Consider the following 21486-nt stretch of genomic DNA (forward strand, 5'->3'; position numbering starts at 1 on the left):
CTCGCTGGAGGCGACAGAAATGGTATCTGGTGATCTTCTGGATGTGGACGCTGGTGGGATGGTAGGTAAGGACAAGGGGAGCCCTGTCGCTGTTGCAGGAGGAAAAAGAAGGGGTGATGGCATCCCTGTGGGAGACGGGTCGGACTCGGTTGAGGGCCTTGTCGACAATGATGGTGGTTGAAAGCAAGTGGTTAGTTGATTTAGATTTGACTCTTGTTCTCTTTGTGCTGAGCTAATAACTGTTGTCAAGGGAGGCAACTGGACCACGTTAATTGGCGCTGTAGGACCGTCAACAAGAAGCAGTTTTACTGCTCCTTTGGACCGACTCCTAGAAGGAACCATCCAGCCTGGAGCCCTGAGAGTGACACCAGTCAGGATCTGTAGAGCACAGTCAGAACAAAAGCCTTGGATTAAGTTGGACTTAACCCAGGATGACGATACAAAGGGAACTTCCGAGTCCCAGGGATTTGGATTGTTTCATTTGTAAGGGGCTCCTCCAAACATATGTAATGGGGAAGTGACTGCAATAGAGGAAGTATGCGGGTCATGCCAGTGGTGAAGGGAAAACTGCTGGGGAAACCCTTTGAACAATTAAAGTTGCAAAAGGCTATATCAGATAGTCCGTTAAAGAACTTGACAGAAGGCTGGCAGGAGAAGCTGGAGCTTCAAGCCGAGATAGATAACCTTCAAACGGAGACAAACAGGCTTGCAGAGAAAACTGCCAATTATTTCACCCACAGGAAACAGTATGAGGTATGGTACAAGAAATTAGAAAGAGAGAAAAATAAGTATGAGGAGATGTTTAGACAAGATCATGAGAAGGAAGAAAATTTGGAAAAATGGTATAGTGATATAAAGTCTGCTGTAGATGCGCTACAGAGAGCAGCACAGGAAAAGAAATGCAACACTGGAAATCATGCAAATTGTTCAAAGCAGATAGAAAGACTACAAAGCCAACCCACCACTTGGAAAGGGATAATATGGACTTGAAACATGGAGAGAAGCCAATGATGGGATCTGCTAGGTACAGTGAGGAAGGTAAGCAGGAATAGCTGTCGCCTTTCAAGAGTAAGTTTGGCGGGGGGGAAGGCGTGCTCAGCCGTGTCTGCTCCAATGGCTGCTGGAATGGCAAGTTGTACCAGAGGGGGTTTATGCAGGCAGGTGCCAGTATACTAACAGATAATTCAATTTATCATGCATGTAATGTGGTGACAGCAAATGATCCCAAGGGACCAGTTGAATCAAAGGGAATAGAGAAAATGAAAAATCACCCATAAAAGTTTTCTCGGAATGTGAAGCTGCTGTGTGCTTAATTACAAGTCATGGGGAGGGACAGATCAGCGTTTTGTGCTGAACCACGTATTACTTTTTTGTGGTCTGGTTGATGTGCATCTTTGTTTGTTAGTTGATAAATGTTTCATGTAATTTCTGTGTTTTGTGCCCCAGAGCGCGAGATCTGGGAATACTGTGAGTTTAGTTTGTATTTTAGGAATGTATGGTGATTTGAAAGAGTGACGTGTTCCTGTAGCAGTGTGGAATACGTATGGTTAATATAATGTCCTTTTAAGGAATTATCAATGGTTGGATAAATCAAACACCTGATAAAATATTGTTTTAAAATGTGGTTCTTAGATCTTCATAAATATTTACCTCTTGGAATTCTATTCCAGTTGATTAAAGTTAATTGAAGAAGTTAGAGATATAACTTACTTGTTCTTTCCTCAAATCAGTGTGCCAACTGTGTTGTGTTTGGATTTTGGAAAGAGTCTTGGGTATGTTTTAATTGTGGAAACTTTATGTTAAAGTTATCCTGTTTTTAATTTCATTTTTCTAGCCAGAGTGAACTTCCAAATATTGTTTTAATGCATGAATAAATCTTTAATTCTGGATGATAAATATACTTTGGTGTGAAAGTATCCAAGTCATGGAGAAATTAGAATTTTGGAAATGCAATTCTCTTTGGACAAAATTATCTGATGGTAAGTTCTAAAATCTGAGAAAACTAATATTGAGGAGTTAAAAAAAGAGAATAAAATCTAACAAAGGAGGAAGGCTTTTCCTTTGTTAAATATAACACACTTATTTCCATACAGGAGAAAGAGAGGCTGTTGACTTCATTATGTCCAGAGGTTTTAACCCATCTCCTTTAAATTAGCAGCAAACCACTACTAATTAACCTATCCTGCTCAAAGTCGAATGGCTGGATGCTGTTTTGTTTTTCAGGTAATTGAAAATATAGAAAGCTTTTGGTAATGGCTACAAACTTCTGAACCTGTGTGCAGATTTTCAATAATGCAACACCGTATGGATGAGGCATCCTCAACCCATGGAGCCATTCGCTAACAAAACATCTCAGCTTTGGAGAATGACTGTGTGAAAACATTAAATGTACTGAGTGTTCAGGAATTTCAAAACCACTAAGTCTGGTTTCACTTCAGCATGTCATGATGAAAAATTATATTAAGACCCACATGGCCCGAAATAGAGATCATAGGAACCGCAGATGCTGGAGAATTTGAGATAACAAGGTGTAGAGCTGGATGAACACAGCAGGCCAAGCAGCATCAGAGGAGCAGGAAGGCTGATGTTTTGGGCCTAGAACCTTCTTCAGAAAAAATAGTTAGTTGAAAATTTTATATGATTCTTGAAAAATGATAAAGTGCAAGCACACATTCTCAGTGGTTTCAGTGCATAAAACGTTGTTAGTGAATTTGAGGGGGCAAACAAAATATTGAATTTGACAAATTTACGTAGAGACATATTAAATACCGAGAATGAGTTATCAAGTAACTTTTAAAAAGGTATGTCATTTTAGAGAAAGAATGAACGAAACATGTTTTTGCCTGAATCAAAGAAATGTTTGAATTCCGTTTTAAAATATTGTAAGAATATGTTCCATTCGACTACAAATCCCTCCAGAACCCTGGAATTACTTATAATGGTAATAGTTAAATTGAAAAATTAGACGAGACAAAGTGATTGAGGGCGGAGAGTGGTGGCAGATGACAAAAAACAAAGAAAGTAATTAGAATAATGCAGTGAAATGGCAATTGAAGTTAAAATGCATTTTAGAGAAAGGGAAGTTTAGATGACAGTACGAAAGTGAAAGCTTGTTCTTGGGGATAATTGTGTCCTTGTCTTTCATTTTAAGAGAACTGAATTTGATAATTGAGCCACCACCCCTGGCATTGGGATTATACGTGGAGAGATAAGTAAACTCTCATAAATATTTTGATAAGATCATACGAGAGTCAAGAATGCACGACATGATCTTAGGATACCTATGTAAGTGTGCAAAAGTGATTGTTATCTCTGAGGTAACAAACATGAGAGAAGTACTGAAGATCAGGTCTCATATGTGTACACCTGCTTGACAAAAAGGATTAGTGTCATTTGGAAGACCACCAAAGCATAGTTTAAATGATCAGACACTGACACAGAATCCATTGAGAAACTGACTTTAAAGCAAACTGTCAGTGCAAGGGAGGTAAAAGAAAACAGTCAAAATAAATGGTCTCAATGTGGACCTCACAAGCTTAAAAATCTCCCCACCCCCAACCTCATCCCAAGACCAGCCCAGCTTGTCTCCACCTCCTTGACCTGTCCTTCCTTTCTCACACCTATCTGCTCCTCCCACCTCACTGACCAACCCTCACCTCCACTTCTTACCTAGAGACCTCATCCCTGCCTCCTTGACCTGTCCATCTTCCCTCCCACCTACCCACCCCTCCCTCCCAACTGACCAACCTCTATCCCAACTCCCTACTTACACTCATCTTTACTGGCTCCATTCCCACCTCCTTGACCTGTCCATCTTTTCTCCACCTATCTGCTCCTCTACCCATCTTGCATCATTGCCTCCCCACTCTCTGTTTATTTCAGAGTCCCCTTCCACTCCCCCAGACCCGAAACATCAGCTTTCCCACTCCTCTGATGCTGCCTGACCTGCTGTGTTCATCCAGCTCCACACCTTGTTATCTTAGACTCCAGCATCGGCAGTTCCTACTATTTTTCAGTCAAAATAAAAGGTGTGATTGACCATTATTTCAAAGTATTACAGAAATGAAAGATTTGTGGACTCTGGGAGGAGTGACATTGAGCTGGAGTGAAAGGGCCCAAAATGATGACATACAGATCCATTGAAAAAAAAGGTACATATAAACCAAAAGTTAAAATCTAAGGAATGCATTGCAGTTTATCAGAGCTGTATTGTTTGAAACCACGTACAGTGCAACTAAATGTGTATTTACATATGGAAGTAGTTAGCGCTTAATGATACAATCATTCACAGAATTAACAAGGAAGGACACATATTGAAGAAGTATCCTCAAGATATCTACAGATGAAGAGAGCTGGGGAAATTTTGGAGTCCATGTATGATGTTATTTTACTATTATTGAGGGAGGTGATCTGTAGATAGAGAACTGGAACATAAAAACTAAATTAAGGAGCATGAATCAAAATTTCTAACATTCAGACAGGACAGAATTTGAATAAAGTGAATTTTTGAACAAGGTATGCAAATAGATTAACTGAAAAAAAACATGTAGACAATTTGAGCAGATCATTACACTCAAAGACCAAGGGACACAATGTAGCCATCAAAAATGCGACCTCAGACCTGGTTATTGGGGGCAAACTTTACCTCTGTCAGTAATATAAGTGGTAATGAAGATTACACAAATTGTGGAAGAGGCCAAGGAGATAATCTATCAACAGACCAAAACATACCCGCTCAATTAGAACTCATCCGATAAGGCAATGAAGTGTTGAGTGACCCTGGTTTCTGCAGTAAGTAATGGAATTGAGGATCTAATTTTTGAACACATTCATGGTTGAGAATATTATCACAAGCAGCTGTAATATTGATCTTGTGTACACTGGTAATTGTAATACTCAACATGTATCAGCTCAGAAGGTGGAAAATTGAAATTATAAGAAAGATAAAAGTTGAACCTCTAATGAAACGGGTGGGACGAATGTTATTATAAAAGAGATTGTGCGAATTAAGTAGTTAAATATTTTTTATTATAAAGTAGTCTTTTTTATACATATGAATACAGTGCAGATGTAACACACCCACACAGATGGTGATCCCATGAGCAGCTAACAGAATGAAGGGAAAATTTGTGATCCTATGATAGATATATTTGGATCAAGAGGAGTAAGATGTTGGCCAGAGGCTGCTCACGCATAAGGACAGTAGCTGTGAACTGAAGTTAACTGAGCCCTAACAGCTGGCTTGGGCTGCTTTGAGCTGATTCAGCTCTGAGGGATGACATAAGGGGAAATCCTTATTTGGTGGAAGAATAATGAAGTAATCTTAAATGTGTCTTTGGAGTGAGCCTATAGTTGGAAGACACCAGCAATCAGATGAGCTGAGCGGCCAACAAGAAAAAGACACCACAGTTTGGGAAGATAAAGAAAAAGGATAAAAATAAAGGATTTCAGTGTGACATCAGCAAAAACTCCAGAGAGCAATTTTCATGAAGAGCAACCTTGCACTTGGGTATGGAGAAGACACCCCATGACCTGGAAGAGACATCTGGCCAACATGAGCGTTGTTCTTGGGGATTAACTTTTAGTTTGTTGACTGTTCTGTGAATGTCAAGCTTAGTAGGTGCAGTGCAGATTTGCATGCTTACTGTATACCTTTTTCTGACCAAATGATGTGAATTGTATGACTGCTTTAACCACACTGATAAAGGTAGTAGTTTGTTGATATAGATTTGACTTTTAACTTCTTTGTGCTGAGCCAATAACTGTTGTTGAGGAAGGCAACTGATCAACAGTGGGCCTCCCAGAATCATGGTCAACATGCAAGGTGGCCTTGGCTCCTTTTGATAGTCCCTAGACTGTCCTGAAAAGCTGTCGGGTACTTAGTTAGGACTTCACTCAGTCAGTCTTTTTATAATTGAAAAATGTTGAGTCAATCAAGGTGAATCTTTCTCAACCAATTTCACCCCTTGGGCCCGAACCTTTTACGACAAACAGTGCTAACTGTACCAGCTGCTTCTCATAAGAGACAGGAATTGAAGACTTAACAGAATCATAGGGTCATACAGCACAGAGACAGACCCTTTGGTCCAAGCATTCCATGCTGACCATGATTCCAAGCTAAACTAATCCACCTACCTGCTCTTGACCCATATCCCTCCAAATCTTTCCTATTCAAGTACTTATCCAAATGTCTTTTAAACATTATAACTCTACCCACATCCACCACTTCCTCAGGAAGTTTACTCCACGCGTAAACCACCCTCTGTGTAAAAAAATTGCCCCTCATGTCTTTTTAAATCTCTCTCCTCTCACCTTAAAAATGCACCGCCCAGTCTTGAAATCCCCCATCCTAGGGAAAAGACAATGACCATTAACCTTATCTAAACCTCTCATTATTTTATAAACTTCTATAAGGTCGCCTCTCAACCTCCTTCACTCCAGTGAAAAAAGTCCCATCCTATTCAGCCTTTCTTTATAATTTAAACATTCCATACCTAGCAACGTCTGGGTAAATGTTTTCTGAACCTTCTCCAGCTTAATAATATCCTTCCTATACCAGGGCAACCAGAACTGGACGCAGTATTCCAAAAGAGGCCTCACCACTATCCTATGTAACCTCAACATGACTTCGCAGTTGTTATATTCAGAGGATTGGGCAATGAAGGCAAGCATGCCAAATGCCTTTTTAACCATCCTGTCTGTTTGTGACATAAAGTTCAAGGAACTACATACCTGAACCGCTAGGTGCCTCTGTTTTACAACACTACCCAATATCCTACTGTTAAGTATATGAGCCCTACCCTTGTTTGTTTTACCAAAGTGCACTTGCTCATATTTATCCAGACTGAATTCCACCTGGCGTTTTCCAGCCCTTCGACATATTTGATCAAGATCCCTTTGTAATCTTAGAAAACCTTCTGTCTACTATGCCACCAATTTGGGTTTCATCTGCAAACTTGCGAACCATACCTTCTATATTCTCATCCAAATCATTTATATAAATGATAAACAAGAGATGGCCCAGAACCAATCCCTGTAGAACACCACTGGTGATAGGCCTCCAGTTTAAAAAACTGGACCTTTTTATCCCCCAACCCTCCACCATTACTCTCTGTCTTGTGCCGTTAAAGTAATTATGTATCCAATTGACAATCTCAACTTGAATCAACTTGTGATCTAACTTTACTAATCAGTTTATCATGTGGAATCCCTGTCAAAGACTTTACTAAAGTCTAACTACTGCTCAGCACCCTTCAATCTCCTCCACAAAAAACTCAATCAAGTTTGTGAGACACAATTTTCCTCGCACAAAACTACGCTGACTATCCCTAAACATTTTTTTGACTCCCTAAATGTCCATAAATCCTAACTTTCAAAATCATATCCAAGAATTTACCCACAATCAAAGTCAGACCCACAGGTCAATAGTTTCCCAATTTCTCCTTACAACTTTTCTGAAACAAAAGCACATTAGCCACCCTTCAGTCATCTGGGACCTCACCTGCAGTTACAGATAATTCAAATGTTTCTGTAATGGGTCTCGCAATTTCCTCCCTGACAGAATGTCTCATGATTCCCCAGTATAGGTTCTCAGCTGAGCTGAGGTCTTGTACAAACTTAAGGATTGGAGTCTAGCGACAGTTTTATTAAAGATTGGTTCTGTGATCACTGAAATGACTGCACTGGTATTGATCTCCATTAGGACTGGATGGCCATTTATTTTAATTGGTTCTGATTAGGATATTGCTGAGCAATTTAACTGTTCCAAACCAGATGTAAGTGGACTTTTCAGGGTATGTCTTCTCCTGGGTACCATCCTATGAGTTCTCTTACTCAATTTAGGCCGAGTGGTCTATCTCTCTTGCTGTCTCGAATCCCCATACTGGCAGAAACTACAATGGTTTGCCAGCCTGGATCATGAAGAAAATTTTAAACAATGGCTGAGGCTTGGCTTTGTTTTGGGGTTTTGCTGTAGATTGACTGAGAGCCCGTCTGTTCAAGATATGTCCTAAGTGCAGCTGTGCAATTGGTGTTCACCAAGCTCAGTTGGACATGTGGAGGTGTCCACTTCCCTCAGAATACTCTGTAACTCATGCTCCACTTGCCTCATTTTCCAATGACAATGCCAGGTGTTCGAAGTCAAGTTGCGCTTCAGGTTATAGATGCTTTTGTATGGTTGCATCATTAATCCCACAAAAGAAACAGTCTCTCTGCATCTCATTAAGGGTTAAACCAAAGTCACACGCCTCTGTCAGTCATCTTAACCTCATCAAAAATCCTGATACAGATTCCTCTGGTTGTCAAATAAAGCTGATAATGTCTCAGAATTACAGGAAGCTTGGAGGTCCTTAACTAAGTCCATCAATTCTTGAAAGGTTTTAGTATCTAGTGCCTCAGGGAAAGTTAGGTTCCTGTAACAAAAAAACTGAGAGTCCACAAGCTCATTGCTTTTCATCTGCCCCAATGTCATTTGCCTGGAATAAATACTATGTTCTTTCCACATGCCAGGACTAGCCTTCAATGGCAGGATCAAATGAACAAAGTTTCTTAAATAGCGGCATGATGCCAAAAACTCAAAGATGACCAGTTCTGAGGAAGGGTCACTGGACCCGAAATGTTAACTCTGATTTTTCCTTTTCAGATGCTGCCAGACCTGCTAAGCTTTTCCGGTAACTTCTGTTTTTGTTCAAAGATAATTATTGCGAGCAAATTTCTTCAGGAACTTACTTTGGTCTTGTCACCTTTGAAATGAGTCCACAGAGGCTGGTTTCCCATCACCAAGTCACCCTTTATTTACATGTGGAGAGTCCTTGACACTGATTCTGCTCCCTCAGAGCCAACTATCAGAGTGAAGAGAACCTCTGATACATATTTAGCAAATTGATAGATTTAAATTGAACAACAACTCACATTTATATGGTGCCTTTAAGTCAATACATAACCAAAAATTCTTGCTACAGACAGATTTGCAAGTTTTCAGATGTATTTCTTTCTCTCTCTCTGTTCTTACCAACTGTCTATAAACAGATTATGATTTAAATGTTCTTCCTTTAAAAGCATGGTGATGTATTTGTGCTCCTGAGATGCTGCTTGGCCTGCTGTGTTCATCCAGCCTCACATTTTATTATCTTGGAATCTCCAGCATCTGCAGTTCCCATTATCTCTGATGTATTTCTCCAGTCATTTTGTTTGTAGATTCTAACTTCATAAGGTCCAAAGTTTTGTAATGTTAAACCAGAAGTAGCGTTTCTTTCACACACCCTTTGAAATGGGATTGGACCAGAGTGGGGTGGGAAGGGACGGGATGGATGCAGGGTTGTTACTTCACAACGCAGACATGCCTACAAACATAGAAAGAAGAGTCAGGATCAAAAAGGACAAAGAGCATATTCAATCAGAAAGATGTTCGATGCACATCATTTGAGACATGCCATCTCATCAATGACCCTGCTTTTAAGATGGACTCCAAAAGTCCAAAGCTGGAGTGAAAGTCTGGAATTTCTTAGCGGGTGTGTTTTTTTTGGCCAGCCAGCAGTTCATGAGTTGTAAGCAGTTTCTTCTGTTGAAAATTCATTTGAAGGTCATCTGAGGAATATGGGTGAAAAGAAACTTCTTGATGGAACTAAAAAAAACTTCACTACTTTGATGAAGAAAAGTTGATTACAAGATGAGCACAAAATACAGTTTGTTGGATGCTTTTTGACAGAGGCAAGTCAGGCATTTTGCAAGCATTAATTGTTGTTGTATGAAGCAGTATTGATACTTAACTAACTGATGTTTCAAAATTGGTAAGTTAGTAGGCAGTTTGGTTCAGCAATGTAGGAGTTCCACTGGTTGGGTTATGGTAAATTGGGGAATGCAGTTGGTGGTGTGGTTACCATTGTCATAAAGGGCTGTATTGTAGATACAATCCGGGATGCATCTAGAACAGTTGTTTCAATGGGAAGTCATTAGCACATCTCCTTCCAGGATAGTGGTCACTTACAATTCTATTGAGTAGGGTTTTTTTCCTAGAGGCAACATATTTCTGTAACAATTTATAACATAATAGTTTACATCCCAGTCCCATCAGAAAGTGCATTAGATATTGGTTGTCTGGCTGACTTTAACTTCTGAAAGGTTTCCTGAAGGTTATTGCTAAGTCCAGCAATATTATAGCTGCCATCTTTGTTGAGTCATTTAAAGTGGTCACCAAGGGTGCATGAATGTATATATGTATGTATATATAATTAAATGTACTTTATATGAGTCCTTTTTTTGTGTGTTCTCGCAAAAAAAGGAACTAGGTAAAGAGGTATTCATTCATTCCACCATTCACAATCAGGGGTCATAAACATTTGGTCATTTGATCCAATTTCAGCTTCTGGTAGCATCCCTTCATTTAGACGGGAGGCTGGACTGTTAATCCAGAGACACAGATAATGTTGTGGGACTTGGGTTCGAACACCAACACAACAGATGGTGGAATCTGAATTCAATAAATAAAAGTCTGGAATTAAGAGTCTAATGAATTCATTGTTGATTGTCAGAAAAACCCATCTGGCTCACTAATGTCATTTAGGGAAGGAAACTGCCATCCTTACCTGACCTGGCGGACATGTGACTCCAGGCCCACAGCAACGTGGCTGACTCTTAACTGCCCACTGGGCATTTTGGGATGGGCAATAATTGCTGCCTAGCTAGTGACCCCCCTCATCCCATGAATGAATAAAGGGGGAAAAAACTCCATGAACAGTATAATCTTGGGTAAATAGTTCTTAGAGATGGCACATAAGATTCCCAACCACGATACTGCATGGAGCAGACTCCTCAATGCATTATAAGTTAGAAAATGGTCCATGACATCTGGAAAAAAACACCAGTTAATACCAAGGGGTTCTTTGAGAGACAGTTTTACGGTGAAAATTTCGCTGACTGCTTGTGAAGGGAAACTATTTACCTCATTCATAGTTGCTTTTACAATCCTGATGTGAGATCATCTGATATTGTGTTCTCAATAAGGTTTATTTCTGGGGCAAGGATGGGGAGGTATTGCTTTTAGACTCTGTGGAGGTTTATGGGTTCCTTCCAAGAAGACTTCTATCTTTCTGACCCAGTCCAACTCTTTCAATTTCTAGCAATTAATCTGGGTTATCCAAACATTGTGAATTCTACTGCCCCCTGCAGGGCCACTGAACCTTGTTTACCGTACTGCATCTTTTCAGAACTGCACTTAAATGATTCAGTCTGAGTCACTCTTTTCCTAGGTAGGTAGGTAGAACTTTCTTTGCTTGATGGGTCCTGTTTATTTGCTAAAGGCCACAGCTTGACTTGAATTAATTTGGTAGGCTTTAGTTTGGACCTTTCAATTCCTGTGACTGCTCGGTCTTCCAGGTGATGCCTGACAAATTTGGGCCTTTTAGGGTTACCTTGGCTTGATTGCTGGCCAGTTCATTCCTGAATTGGAAGTCTTTTCCTGTTACCAGCAGTCTGGAATGATTCCTATGATTATAGGACCCAAAAGTAAACCACACTGTTGGTAAACTCAAACAGGGGAGTAAGAAATGCGCCTAGCACCCATTCCCTCGATCCAAGAACAAAACCAAAGTTGCTGGAAAAGCTCAGCAGGTCTGACACCATGTGGGAAGAAAAAAATCAGTGTTAACGTTTCAGGTCCGGTGACCTTTCCTCAGAACCAACCCCTGATCCAAGTCTTTCGGCCTTGCCTGTCAGAGTAGACTTGGGGCTGCGGTGAGGTGGGTTTGCAATTCTCCATAAGTGCCATTAGAGATCGGCTAGTCTCAATCCCTCTAACCAAAGATCTTGGAGCAGAATTAGGCCACTGAGTCTGCTCCATCACCATTCTCCAGCTTTTCCCCCATAACCCTTGATTAATTTACTTTTCAAGGACCCTATTGATCTCTGTCTCAAATATACTCAATGACTTGGCCTTCACAGCCCTCTGCATAACATTCAATAGATTAACCACCCTCTGGCTGAAAAAAATTCTTCCTCATCTAGTTCTAAAGGATCGTCCCTTCGTTCTGAGAATGTGCCTTCAGGTCCTAGTCTCTCCCACTAGTGGAAACATTTTCTCCAAATCCAGTCAATACAGGCCTCTCAGTATTCTGAAAGTCTCAATCAGATCTCAGCCCTCATGCTTTTAACCTCCAGTGAGTACAGACCTAGAGTCTTCAGCCAGACCTCACATGACAAGCCTTTCATCTCCACAAGCCCACAAGTCCCAATGCTTCAAACAACAAGAGCCCCTCACCTCCATATACACTCAATGCTTTTTGGGGAGTGATGTGGGATACTGTTCTCACAAAGATAAAGCTCCCAAAACTTACAGAACGTTGGTCAAGATGGGTCACACTCAGGGTTAATTCTCCTAAACAGTTGGGACTCTGCAGAGAGGGTTCCACTTGCTTCTAATGTGCACTCTGCCAAGGTATTTCTCTTTGCTTAGGACTGATCTGGAAGACTCATACCATTCTTCCCTTCTAATTTACAGCATTTTGGATGAGACTACCCCAGCTGATGGTAGTGGGTACACATGGGTCTTCAGGGGATTTCCTGTCAGGCTTGGGATGGACTTTGCACACCCACACTCCTCTCTTTGGGTGTTTCTCTCTTTTTTATCTTCAGTCTTATCATTCTACTGATTTTAGTGCAGGTCTGAAAAGACTAGTCTGTGTGGCTAGGCTAATGGGTGAGCCTGTAGCTATCAGGAGTGACTGCAGATTCTAGAGCTGTGAGGGCTCCCTGCTCCTCTAAGTGTAATCGCAGTTTGGGGAAAGTAAGTAATTTTGAAATACTTCCAACAACATTAACTCACGCAGTTCATTAGAAGTGCAAAACAGCTTTTGAACCTCAGACAGCACTGCATAGGTTCCTTTTGAACTCTTTATATTGCTAGTGATATGCATCCGGGATCGACTCATAACAAAAGATGGCCACTTTTGTCTGTTTATAATCAGCAATCATCTGAGCAGTTAGCACGTGCCTTCCCTATTTTAACTGACCATGAATCATGAGGGTCTACATTATGCCATTGTAACTATCATACTACAAAGTAGTGAAAAAGGGATCTGCACAACCCTGTTTAAATTTTGGAATAAGTCAAACATATATATGGGTTTCAAAGATCATTTCAAGGGTAAGGAGATTTGGATTCTTGCTGGGTAGAGAGGAGCTTTCCTGAGCAGTTTCCAGCTGTTGATTATTGACTGTGGACAGACAAAGGCAGCCATTTTTTGTGGCTATGGGTTGATCCTGGATGTATATCACCAGCGATGTAAACAGTTCAAAAGAAACCTATGCAGGGCTCGCTGGAACGCGAAAGGTGCTCTGCTCCTTAAAAATATGTTGCACCTCTATTGAATTGATTGAGTTAATAGTGATGTGAGTACTTCAAAATTACCTACCTTCCCAAACTGCAAATGCACTTAGAAATGTTGAAGACTTTTTCTGAGACTGTAACTATTTCCAATTTTTCACTTGGATATTGTTTTCCCTCTTTTTCCCCTTCCCTCTATCTCAATCTTCCCTCCCTTGGTTTCTCCCTTTTCCCTCTCCTCCTAAACCCAAGCTGTAATTTAAACATAGTATCAGAGATCATGGGAACTGCAGATGCTGGAGATTCCAAGATAATAAAATGTGAGGCTGGATGAACACAGCAGTCCATCCCCTATTCCCAATTCCTCCGCCTCCGCCGCATCTGCTCCCACGATAAGACATTCCACTCCCGCACATCCCAGATGTCCAAGTTCTTTAAGGACCGCAACTTTCCCCCCACAGTGGTCGAGAACGCCCTTGACCGCGTCTCCCGTATTTCCCGCGACACATCCCTCACACCCCGCCCCCGCCACAACCGCCCCAAGAGGATCCCCCTCGTTCTCACACACCACCCTACCAACCTCCGGATACAACGCATTATCCTCCGACACTTCCGCCATTTACAATCCGACCCCACCACCCAAGACATTTTTCCATCCCCTCCCCTGTCTGCTTTCCGGAGAGACCACTCTCTCCGTGACTCCCTTATTCGCTCCACACTGCCCTCCAACCCCACCACACCCGGCACCTTCCCCTGCAACCGCAGGAAATGCTACACTTGTGCCCACACCTCCTCCCTCACCCCCATCCCAGGCCCCAAGATGACATTCCACATTAAGCAGAGGTTCACCTGCACATCTGCCAATGTGGTATACTGCATCCACTGTACCCGGTGCGGCTTCCTCTACATTGGGGAAACCAAGCGGAGGCTTGGGGACCGCTTTGCAGAACACCTCCGCTCAGTTCGCAACAAACAACTGCACCTCCCAGTCGCAAACCATTTCCACTCCCCCTCCCATTCTCTTGATGACATGTCCATCATGGGCCTCCTGCACTGCCACAATGATGCCACCCGAAGGTTGCAGGAACAGCAACTCATATTCCGCCTGGGAACCCTGCAGCCATATGGTATCAATGTGGACTTCACCAGTTTCAAAATCTCCCCTTCCCCTACTGCATCCCTAAACCAGCCCAGTTCATCCCCTCCCCCCACTGCACCACACAACCAGCCCAGCTCTTCCCCCCCACCCACTGCATCCCAAAACCAGTCCAACCTGTCTCTGCCTCCCTAACCGGTTCTTCCTCTCACCCATCCCTTCCTCCCACCCCAAGCCGCACCCCCAGCTACCTACTAACCTCATCCCACCTCCTTGACCTGTCCGTCTTCCCTGGACTGACCTATCCCCTCCCTACCTCCCCACCTACACTCTCTCCACCTATCTTCTTTACTCTCCATCTTCGGTCCGCCTCCCCCTCTCTCCCTATTTATTCCAGTTCCCTCCCCTCATCCCCCTCTCTGATGAAGGGTCTAGGCCCGAAACGTCAGCTTTTGTGCTCCTGAGATGCTGCTTGGCCTGCTGTGTTCATCCAGCCTCACATTTTATTATCCTGTAATTTAAACATGTTCAGCTTTAGTTGGGTGACAGGATGTTGTTCATCAGTTTTACGTGCAAATTCTTCATCTACCATTTCTGATTGTTGACTGAGTCACAGTAGCTCTAACAACATTTCAGGGATTTCATTCCACTTTACCTTATTGGTCAGTCTCACTTGTAATTCCTGACATAATAGAATGTAAACATTTTGCGCTCAATGGATAACTTTTCAGCAGTTAAACAATGCCACTCTACAAACATCTTTGAATCAAAATGTGCCTTTTTTTAAAATGATGGAATAAGACAGTTTTGCTCTGATCATTTATTTTGTTTTATAAATCATTTTGACTGTTCAATTTTCAGCTTCCAACGAATTTATGTAGATTTGTTTCTTATATTTGCATCTGTCAAATTTTGTGGTTTGATATTATGTAGTTCGGAAGTGCTCCCAATTTCTGCTATAGGCTAATGTGTGAGTATAGTAAAGATTTGTTCTAACTGGCACCTGATGAACCAGCACTCCTGAAAAACTTTAAAAATTATACACCTCAAATACCATGAAGTTTACTGTATTATCCAGCCCAACTATTATGGTTTTTAATTTATTTATCTCAATGTAAATATACTTGTTCAATCAAATGGCCACACAAAATATTAACAGTTGATTCAATTTTGAGTCAACTTCCCAAATACCATGATCTCCGCAGTGTCTAAGTAGTCAGTTGACGGTGTGAGTGAGAGGGCACTCTGCTGATAAGTTTTATTTAAGGCAAAGTGGCATTACTATAAGTGATTTATACTCTAAATAAAGTATAACAGTAGTGTGTATATCCCTTGCATTATGTTTCTCTTACTTAGGATGTGTTTTATATGTGTAATATGTGGACTTCTTGAATCAACTGGAATATTTGATCAACCAGCACACTCCTGGTTCCACAGGTGCTGGCTGATAAAAAGTTTGCTGTATTGTTTAATTTTCCTCTTTTTTAATGATTGATGGTGCTTTACAACACTTCCTCTGAATCTGTGAGAATTTCAGCACTGTTGTAGTAAAACTAACCCAGTGGTAGGACTTATTTCACACAATCAAGTTTTTGATTGGTTAGCTGGCACTTCAGAAGTTGTAGTCAGTTTCTTCACTTCAAAATTCATTTAAAACTAATCTGATGAATATTGCTGAAGTGTAAGTTCTGTATCTTTGTTTTAATAACGGACAGTTGATTATTTGAAGGAAGCACAAAATATAGGTTCTTGGTTGTTTCTCACAGGACAAAAAACATGTTCTTTTGCAGACTGGAGTCTGGGTTCTGATATCAGCAGTAGATGTTGCCTTAGCTGACTGCTGTTTTAAAACTGAATGGTAAAAAGTCTTGAGTAATGTGTGACCAAGCCTCCTGGAGGATGGGATCTGAAAGAGGGAAGGGGTGTACTCTTTAGAGAATGCAATCTCCTACACTGGCCTACATGTAACTCCTGATCCATATCAACGTGGCTGATTCTTAATGGCTGTCAGAAATGGCTTGGCAATCAACTCACTTCAAGGATGATTAGAGGCAGGTTAAAAATGTTGGCATTGCCAATGATGCACAAATCCCATGGGGAAAAAAACAATAAAAAAGTGGTGGATGAGAGAGGATAGTTGTGACAGTATGGGGACAGCAGTATCTTGGGGGCAACTCAAGTTCACAGAAAGTAGCTGACGGGAGGTCAGCGCAAACTAATTACAGCATTGGATAAAGTTCTTACTCACAGTCTTAACTTTCTGCACTGCGTTTAAATTCAGCCATGGTGAGAATTTGAGTACTAAAACTTACCTTGGTGTTCCTCTGTTGGGCAGATATTAAAATAAAATCAAATAAATTTTGAGGTTGGTTGGCTCACCGAGCTGGTTAGTTGTTCTGCAGACTTTCATGCTGGGTAACATCCTCAGTGCAGCCTCTGATGAAGCGTCGGTGTGTTTTCCCACCTGGTTTTCAAACTCTGGGGTCTGTTGAGCTGGATTGCCTCACTTCTCGTATTTCCTCGTAGTTGAGCGTATATGGGGTTGAGTTCTATGCGTTTATTGATGACCATAGAATTTGACCATGAAGAAAAACTGCAAGTGAGGTAACCCAGCTCAACGGACTCCAGAGTTTAAATAACAGGTAGGAAAGCACAACAGCACTTCACCGGAGGCTGCATAGATGATGTTACCCAGCTAGGCAATGAAACGTCTGCGGAACAACAAACCAGCTCGGCAAGCCAACCAACCACAACATCCACAAGCCAAGCTACAAATCTACTTCAAAACTTCAAACAGATTTTCCATTCCAGATTGCGAAGCAGCAACCCAAGTTTCTAAGTTAAAGTTGGTTGAGCCCAGGCTCAGGCTATCTTGTGATGTATCCACAGACGGAGTTGTAAATATCAAACAGATATTCTGTCCCAGAGTTAGACTGTTTCATAGGAGGGCAATGTGTTAGAGCTCGTGTCAAAATGTTACAAGAAAGATCAGAAGTGGAGATGTTCAATAATTATACAATGTTCACCACAATTTGTAGCTTTTCAGATACTGAGCAGTTTACACCCAAATAAGAATGAACTGGACAATATCCAGCTTTGAATTGACAAGTGGCAAGTCATGGATCAGACCAAATGCCCTCAAAATATTTTAAGAAGGAAGCCTAGACCCTGGCTTTTTCTTATTTTAAAAGCAATATAAAGTGTCTATCTCCAGATGCGATGCGACTAGTCAAACTACTTGATGTTGAGCAAAACACAATTTATTTAAACACTGCACTTAAAACACAACCAAAGAAAGAGGAATTTAGAATATTGTATATACCCAAGTAAAAGTCGATCACTTGCAAAAGTCAATCTCCTATTTTTGGCCAAAAAATCTTGAATTTTCCATACATTTCATGTAAAAGTCAACTCTAGTTCTTCATAGATGACTGATCAATATTTGTGAGTTATCCTGTACATCTCGGTAAAAGTTACGATGAGGAAATGAACAGTGAGACTATACAAGAGTCAAACTAAAACAGCAATACAAGAGAAAAAATAGTGGGAAATGGTAGAATCTGGCGCAAAAGTTTAAGACATATCAGGTCAGAGTCAGGCAATCAAGGAATACAGTCAATGCAGTTTTGGAGCTGAAGAAACACAGCAGGTCAGCCAGCATCAGAGGAGCAGGAAAGTAGACGTTTTGGGTTTACACCCTTCATTAGTACAGTCAAGTACTTAGTTAAGGTTTTGAAATTTCTTCATCATTTTGTATAAAAATGCTCTCCAGCAAAAACAAAACATACACAGCAGCGTTTAAAATGGAAGATATTGAAGTTGCTGAGAAGACAAATAACTGTGTAGCAGCAAGAGAATTTGGTGTTTTGGAGAAATTTGTGAGAGACTGGAGAAAGATATTGAACTAACTTCAGACAATGCCGAAACAAAAGTGTGTGAACAGAGGTAAACCTAGCAAGTGGCCACAATTGGAGAACAAAATTGTTGAGTGAGTACTTGAAAATCATCAAAACAGAAAATGTGTTTGTTGTGAAGCCATCCGAATCCATGTACGAAACAAAAGCAGGATGGGAATGTTGGGTTTTAAGGCAAGCAAAATTCACCAAAGATCCTGCACCTTCCAAACCTACAAATATTTCCACCAAGATGGATAAGGGCAACCGATGCATGGAACACTACCACCTGCAAGTTACCATTCAAGCCACTCATAGCATTATAGAATCTCTACAGTGTAGAAAGAGGCCATTTGGCCCATCAAGCCTACACTGACACTTCAGAAGAGTTATCTTGCATTTACCATGGCCAATGCACCTACCTGCACACGTTTGGACTGTGGAATGAAACTGCAGCACCATATTGACACAGAACATGCAAACTGTATACAGATAGTAACCCAAAGCTGGGATCGAATCCAGTCCCTACTGCTGTGAGGCAGCAGTGCTAACCGCCGAGCCACCATGCCAGCCATTCTGCTCACCAGGACGCCCAACATCCTGACTTTGGGAATGTATTGCCCTTCCTTCACTGTAGCTCAGTGAAAATCTTGGAAGTTCCTCTCGAACAACATTGTGTGGGTATCTACAGCAAGAGGACTGCAATAGGTCTAGAAGGCAGCTCGGCATCACCACCTCATTGGTGACTAGGAATGGACAATACGTACTGATCTAGCAACATTTTGCTTATTATGATTAATGGCACTTCCAGTAATTTCTCATGCTGTGGATCCAGCAACCATTAAGGAAGTGTTGCCTTGTGAATTGTTGGAGACCAACAGAGCTCAGACATTACCGACTGGTTCAAAGTCATCACACCCTGGGCACTGCACATGCCTGAATTACAATATAGGGACCTCTTCTCCTACCTTGTCAGCTGCTGGTCTTTGGAGATCACTGCTAGCTCAGAGGGAAAATCAAATTACAAGAAAATCTTATAAGACTTGGCTCTCCATTTGCAGTATATAAGACCAGTGGACAAGTAGGTTTAATTTGCCAGTTTCACTGTATTTTCCTTTTTGGAATTCTGGTAGCCTTCCACCAATAGATACTCTTCTCAGTTATTGCACTTGCGCTGAAGTGTCAAATTTGCTGGTTTTATATCAAGTCATTGTATTGAGACACTTCTGCTCTTGAGTCACACTGCATTGAGTGTAGGAGTTGGGAGGTCATGTTGTGTCAGGACAGGTCAGGAGTTTAATTTAGATAAATGTGAGGTACTGCATTTTGTAAAGGCAAATCAGGACAGGACTTATACACTTAAAGGTAAGATTCAGGGGAATTTTGCTGTACCAAGAAACCTTGGAATGCAAGTTCATAATTCCTTGAAAGTGGAGTCACAGGTAGACAGGATGGTGAAGGAGGTGTTGAGTATTTGAGTATAGCAATTGGAAGGTCATATTGCTTTATACGGGACATTGATTAGGCCATTTTTGGAATACTGCGTTCAATTCTGATGTCCTTGCTCTAGGAAGGATGTTGTGAAACTTGAAAGGGATCAGAAAATATTTACAAGGATGTTGCCAGGGTTGGAGAGTTGAGCTATACAGAGAGGCTGAATAAGCTGGGGCTATTTTCCCTGGAATGTCGAAGGCTATGGGGAGATTGTATCAATGTTTATGAAATCATGAGGGGCATGGATAGGATGAACAGCCAAGGTATTTTCCCAAGGGTAGGGGAGTCCAAAACTAGAGGGCATAGGTTTAACATGAGAGGGGAAATATTTGAAAGGGACCTAAGGTTCAATTTTTTAACGCAGAGGGTGGTGCATGTATGGAATGAGCTGCCACAGGAAGTGGTGGAGGCCGGTACAATTACAACATTTAAAAGGCATCTGGATGGGTATAGGAATAGCAAGGGTTTACAGGGACATGGGTCAAATGCTGGCAAGTGGGACTGGATTAATTTAGGCATGGTTGGCATGGACAGGTTAGGCCGAAGGGTTTGTTTCTGTGCTGTACATCTCTACGACTCTATGAAAGATCCCATGGTACAGCGTAAAGAGGAGGGCAGGTAACCTGGCAGTGGCCAATACGTATCTCTCAACCAACAGCTAAAACAGGCTATCTGGCCATTTATGGCCTTTGTGTGTACAGCCATGTTTTGCCCACATTGGCTGCCACCTTGTTAAGACTATAATAGTATCTAACATTTTAACAAGTTTCATAAATCATTGGCATTTCCCTTCTCATTGATATTGAATTGTATTCAATGCACTGAAATATTTTACTAATGAAGGGAATAATGTTTTGACGTGACTCATGAAAATGGCCACAACACTGCACCACAACAGTTGGCAATGAATGCTATTAGGGATATCTCCCCAGAAAGCAGATGAAATATACTGGGATGCTCTTGATGCTGGAAATCAGAAATACCGACCAAACAGGCTCAAATTACTCAGGAGCTTGGGCAGGAGCTGGAGAGAAAGGGAAATAGAATTAAAATGCGCCAGATGTTTGGGAGGAGTGAAAATCGCATGAAGCTTGCCACCCTGCTCCTTGTTGTCAAAGGTTAAGTACATACGGTAAATGTGAGATTAGATGTCAGGTTGGTAAGGGAGAGAGTCCCAGGTGGGTAGGGTGCCAAGTGGATCAGAGTGTAGGTGTCATTTGAATAGGATGTCGGGGCAAAGAGTCAAGGAGACCAGATAAGTGATGAAGATATTGGATTCTGCACCAGGGGTCAGCCCGCTTGAGTCCACTTCCAGCAAAGGAATATTACATCAAAAACAGAAATTGCTGGAAAGGCTCATCAGATCTGGCAACATCTGAGGAGGTGGTCAGCCCACTTGGGTCCAATTCCAGCAAAGGAATGTTATTATCAAAAACAGAAATTGCTGGAAAGGCTCATCAGATCTGGCAACATCTGAGGAGAGAATCAGAGTTAATGTTTTGAGTTGAATGACTGTTCCTCAGACCAGGACTGCACTGGTGGACCCATTGTTTCAAGCTGTTCCTGCCCCCACAGAACTCATCTCTTCGTACCTTGACTCGGTCTTCTTCCCTGGTCCAGGCACTGTCCACGTACATCCGTGATTCCTCTGACACATTACGCCAGTTCCGGAATTTCCAGTTTTC

General features: G+C 41.6%; 1 protein-coding gene across 1 annotated transcript in view; it reads left to right on the plus strand.

The window, feature by feature from the left end:
- The first annotated feature begins 546 nt into the window (after positions 1-546).
- c5h1orf35 (chromosome 5 C1orf35 homolog) overlaps positions 547-21486 on the plus strand; it is a 62326-nt gene continuing 41386 nt past the window's right edge. The window contains exons 1-2 of the mRNA XM_059646353.1: positions 547-842; positions 18187-18292. Of these exons, the coding sequence (XP_059502336.1) occupies positions 547-842; positions 18187-18292 (402 nt within the window). The remainder of the gene's footprint in view (positions 843-18186; positions 18293-21486) is intronic.

The sequence above is a fragment of the Stegostoma tigrinum genome, chromosome 5 (genome assembly GCF_030684315.1).
Source record: "Stegostoma tigrinum isolate sSteTig4 chromosome 5, sSteTig4.hap1, whole genome shotgun sequence".
NCBI lineage: Eukaryota > Metazoa > Chordata > Chondrichthyes > Orectolobiformes > Stegostomatidae > Stegostoma > Stegostoma tigrinum.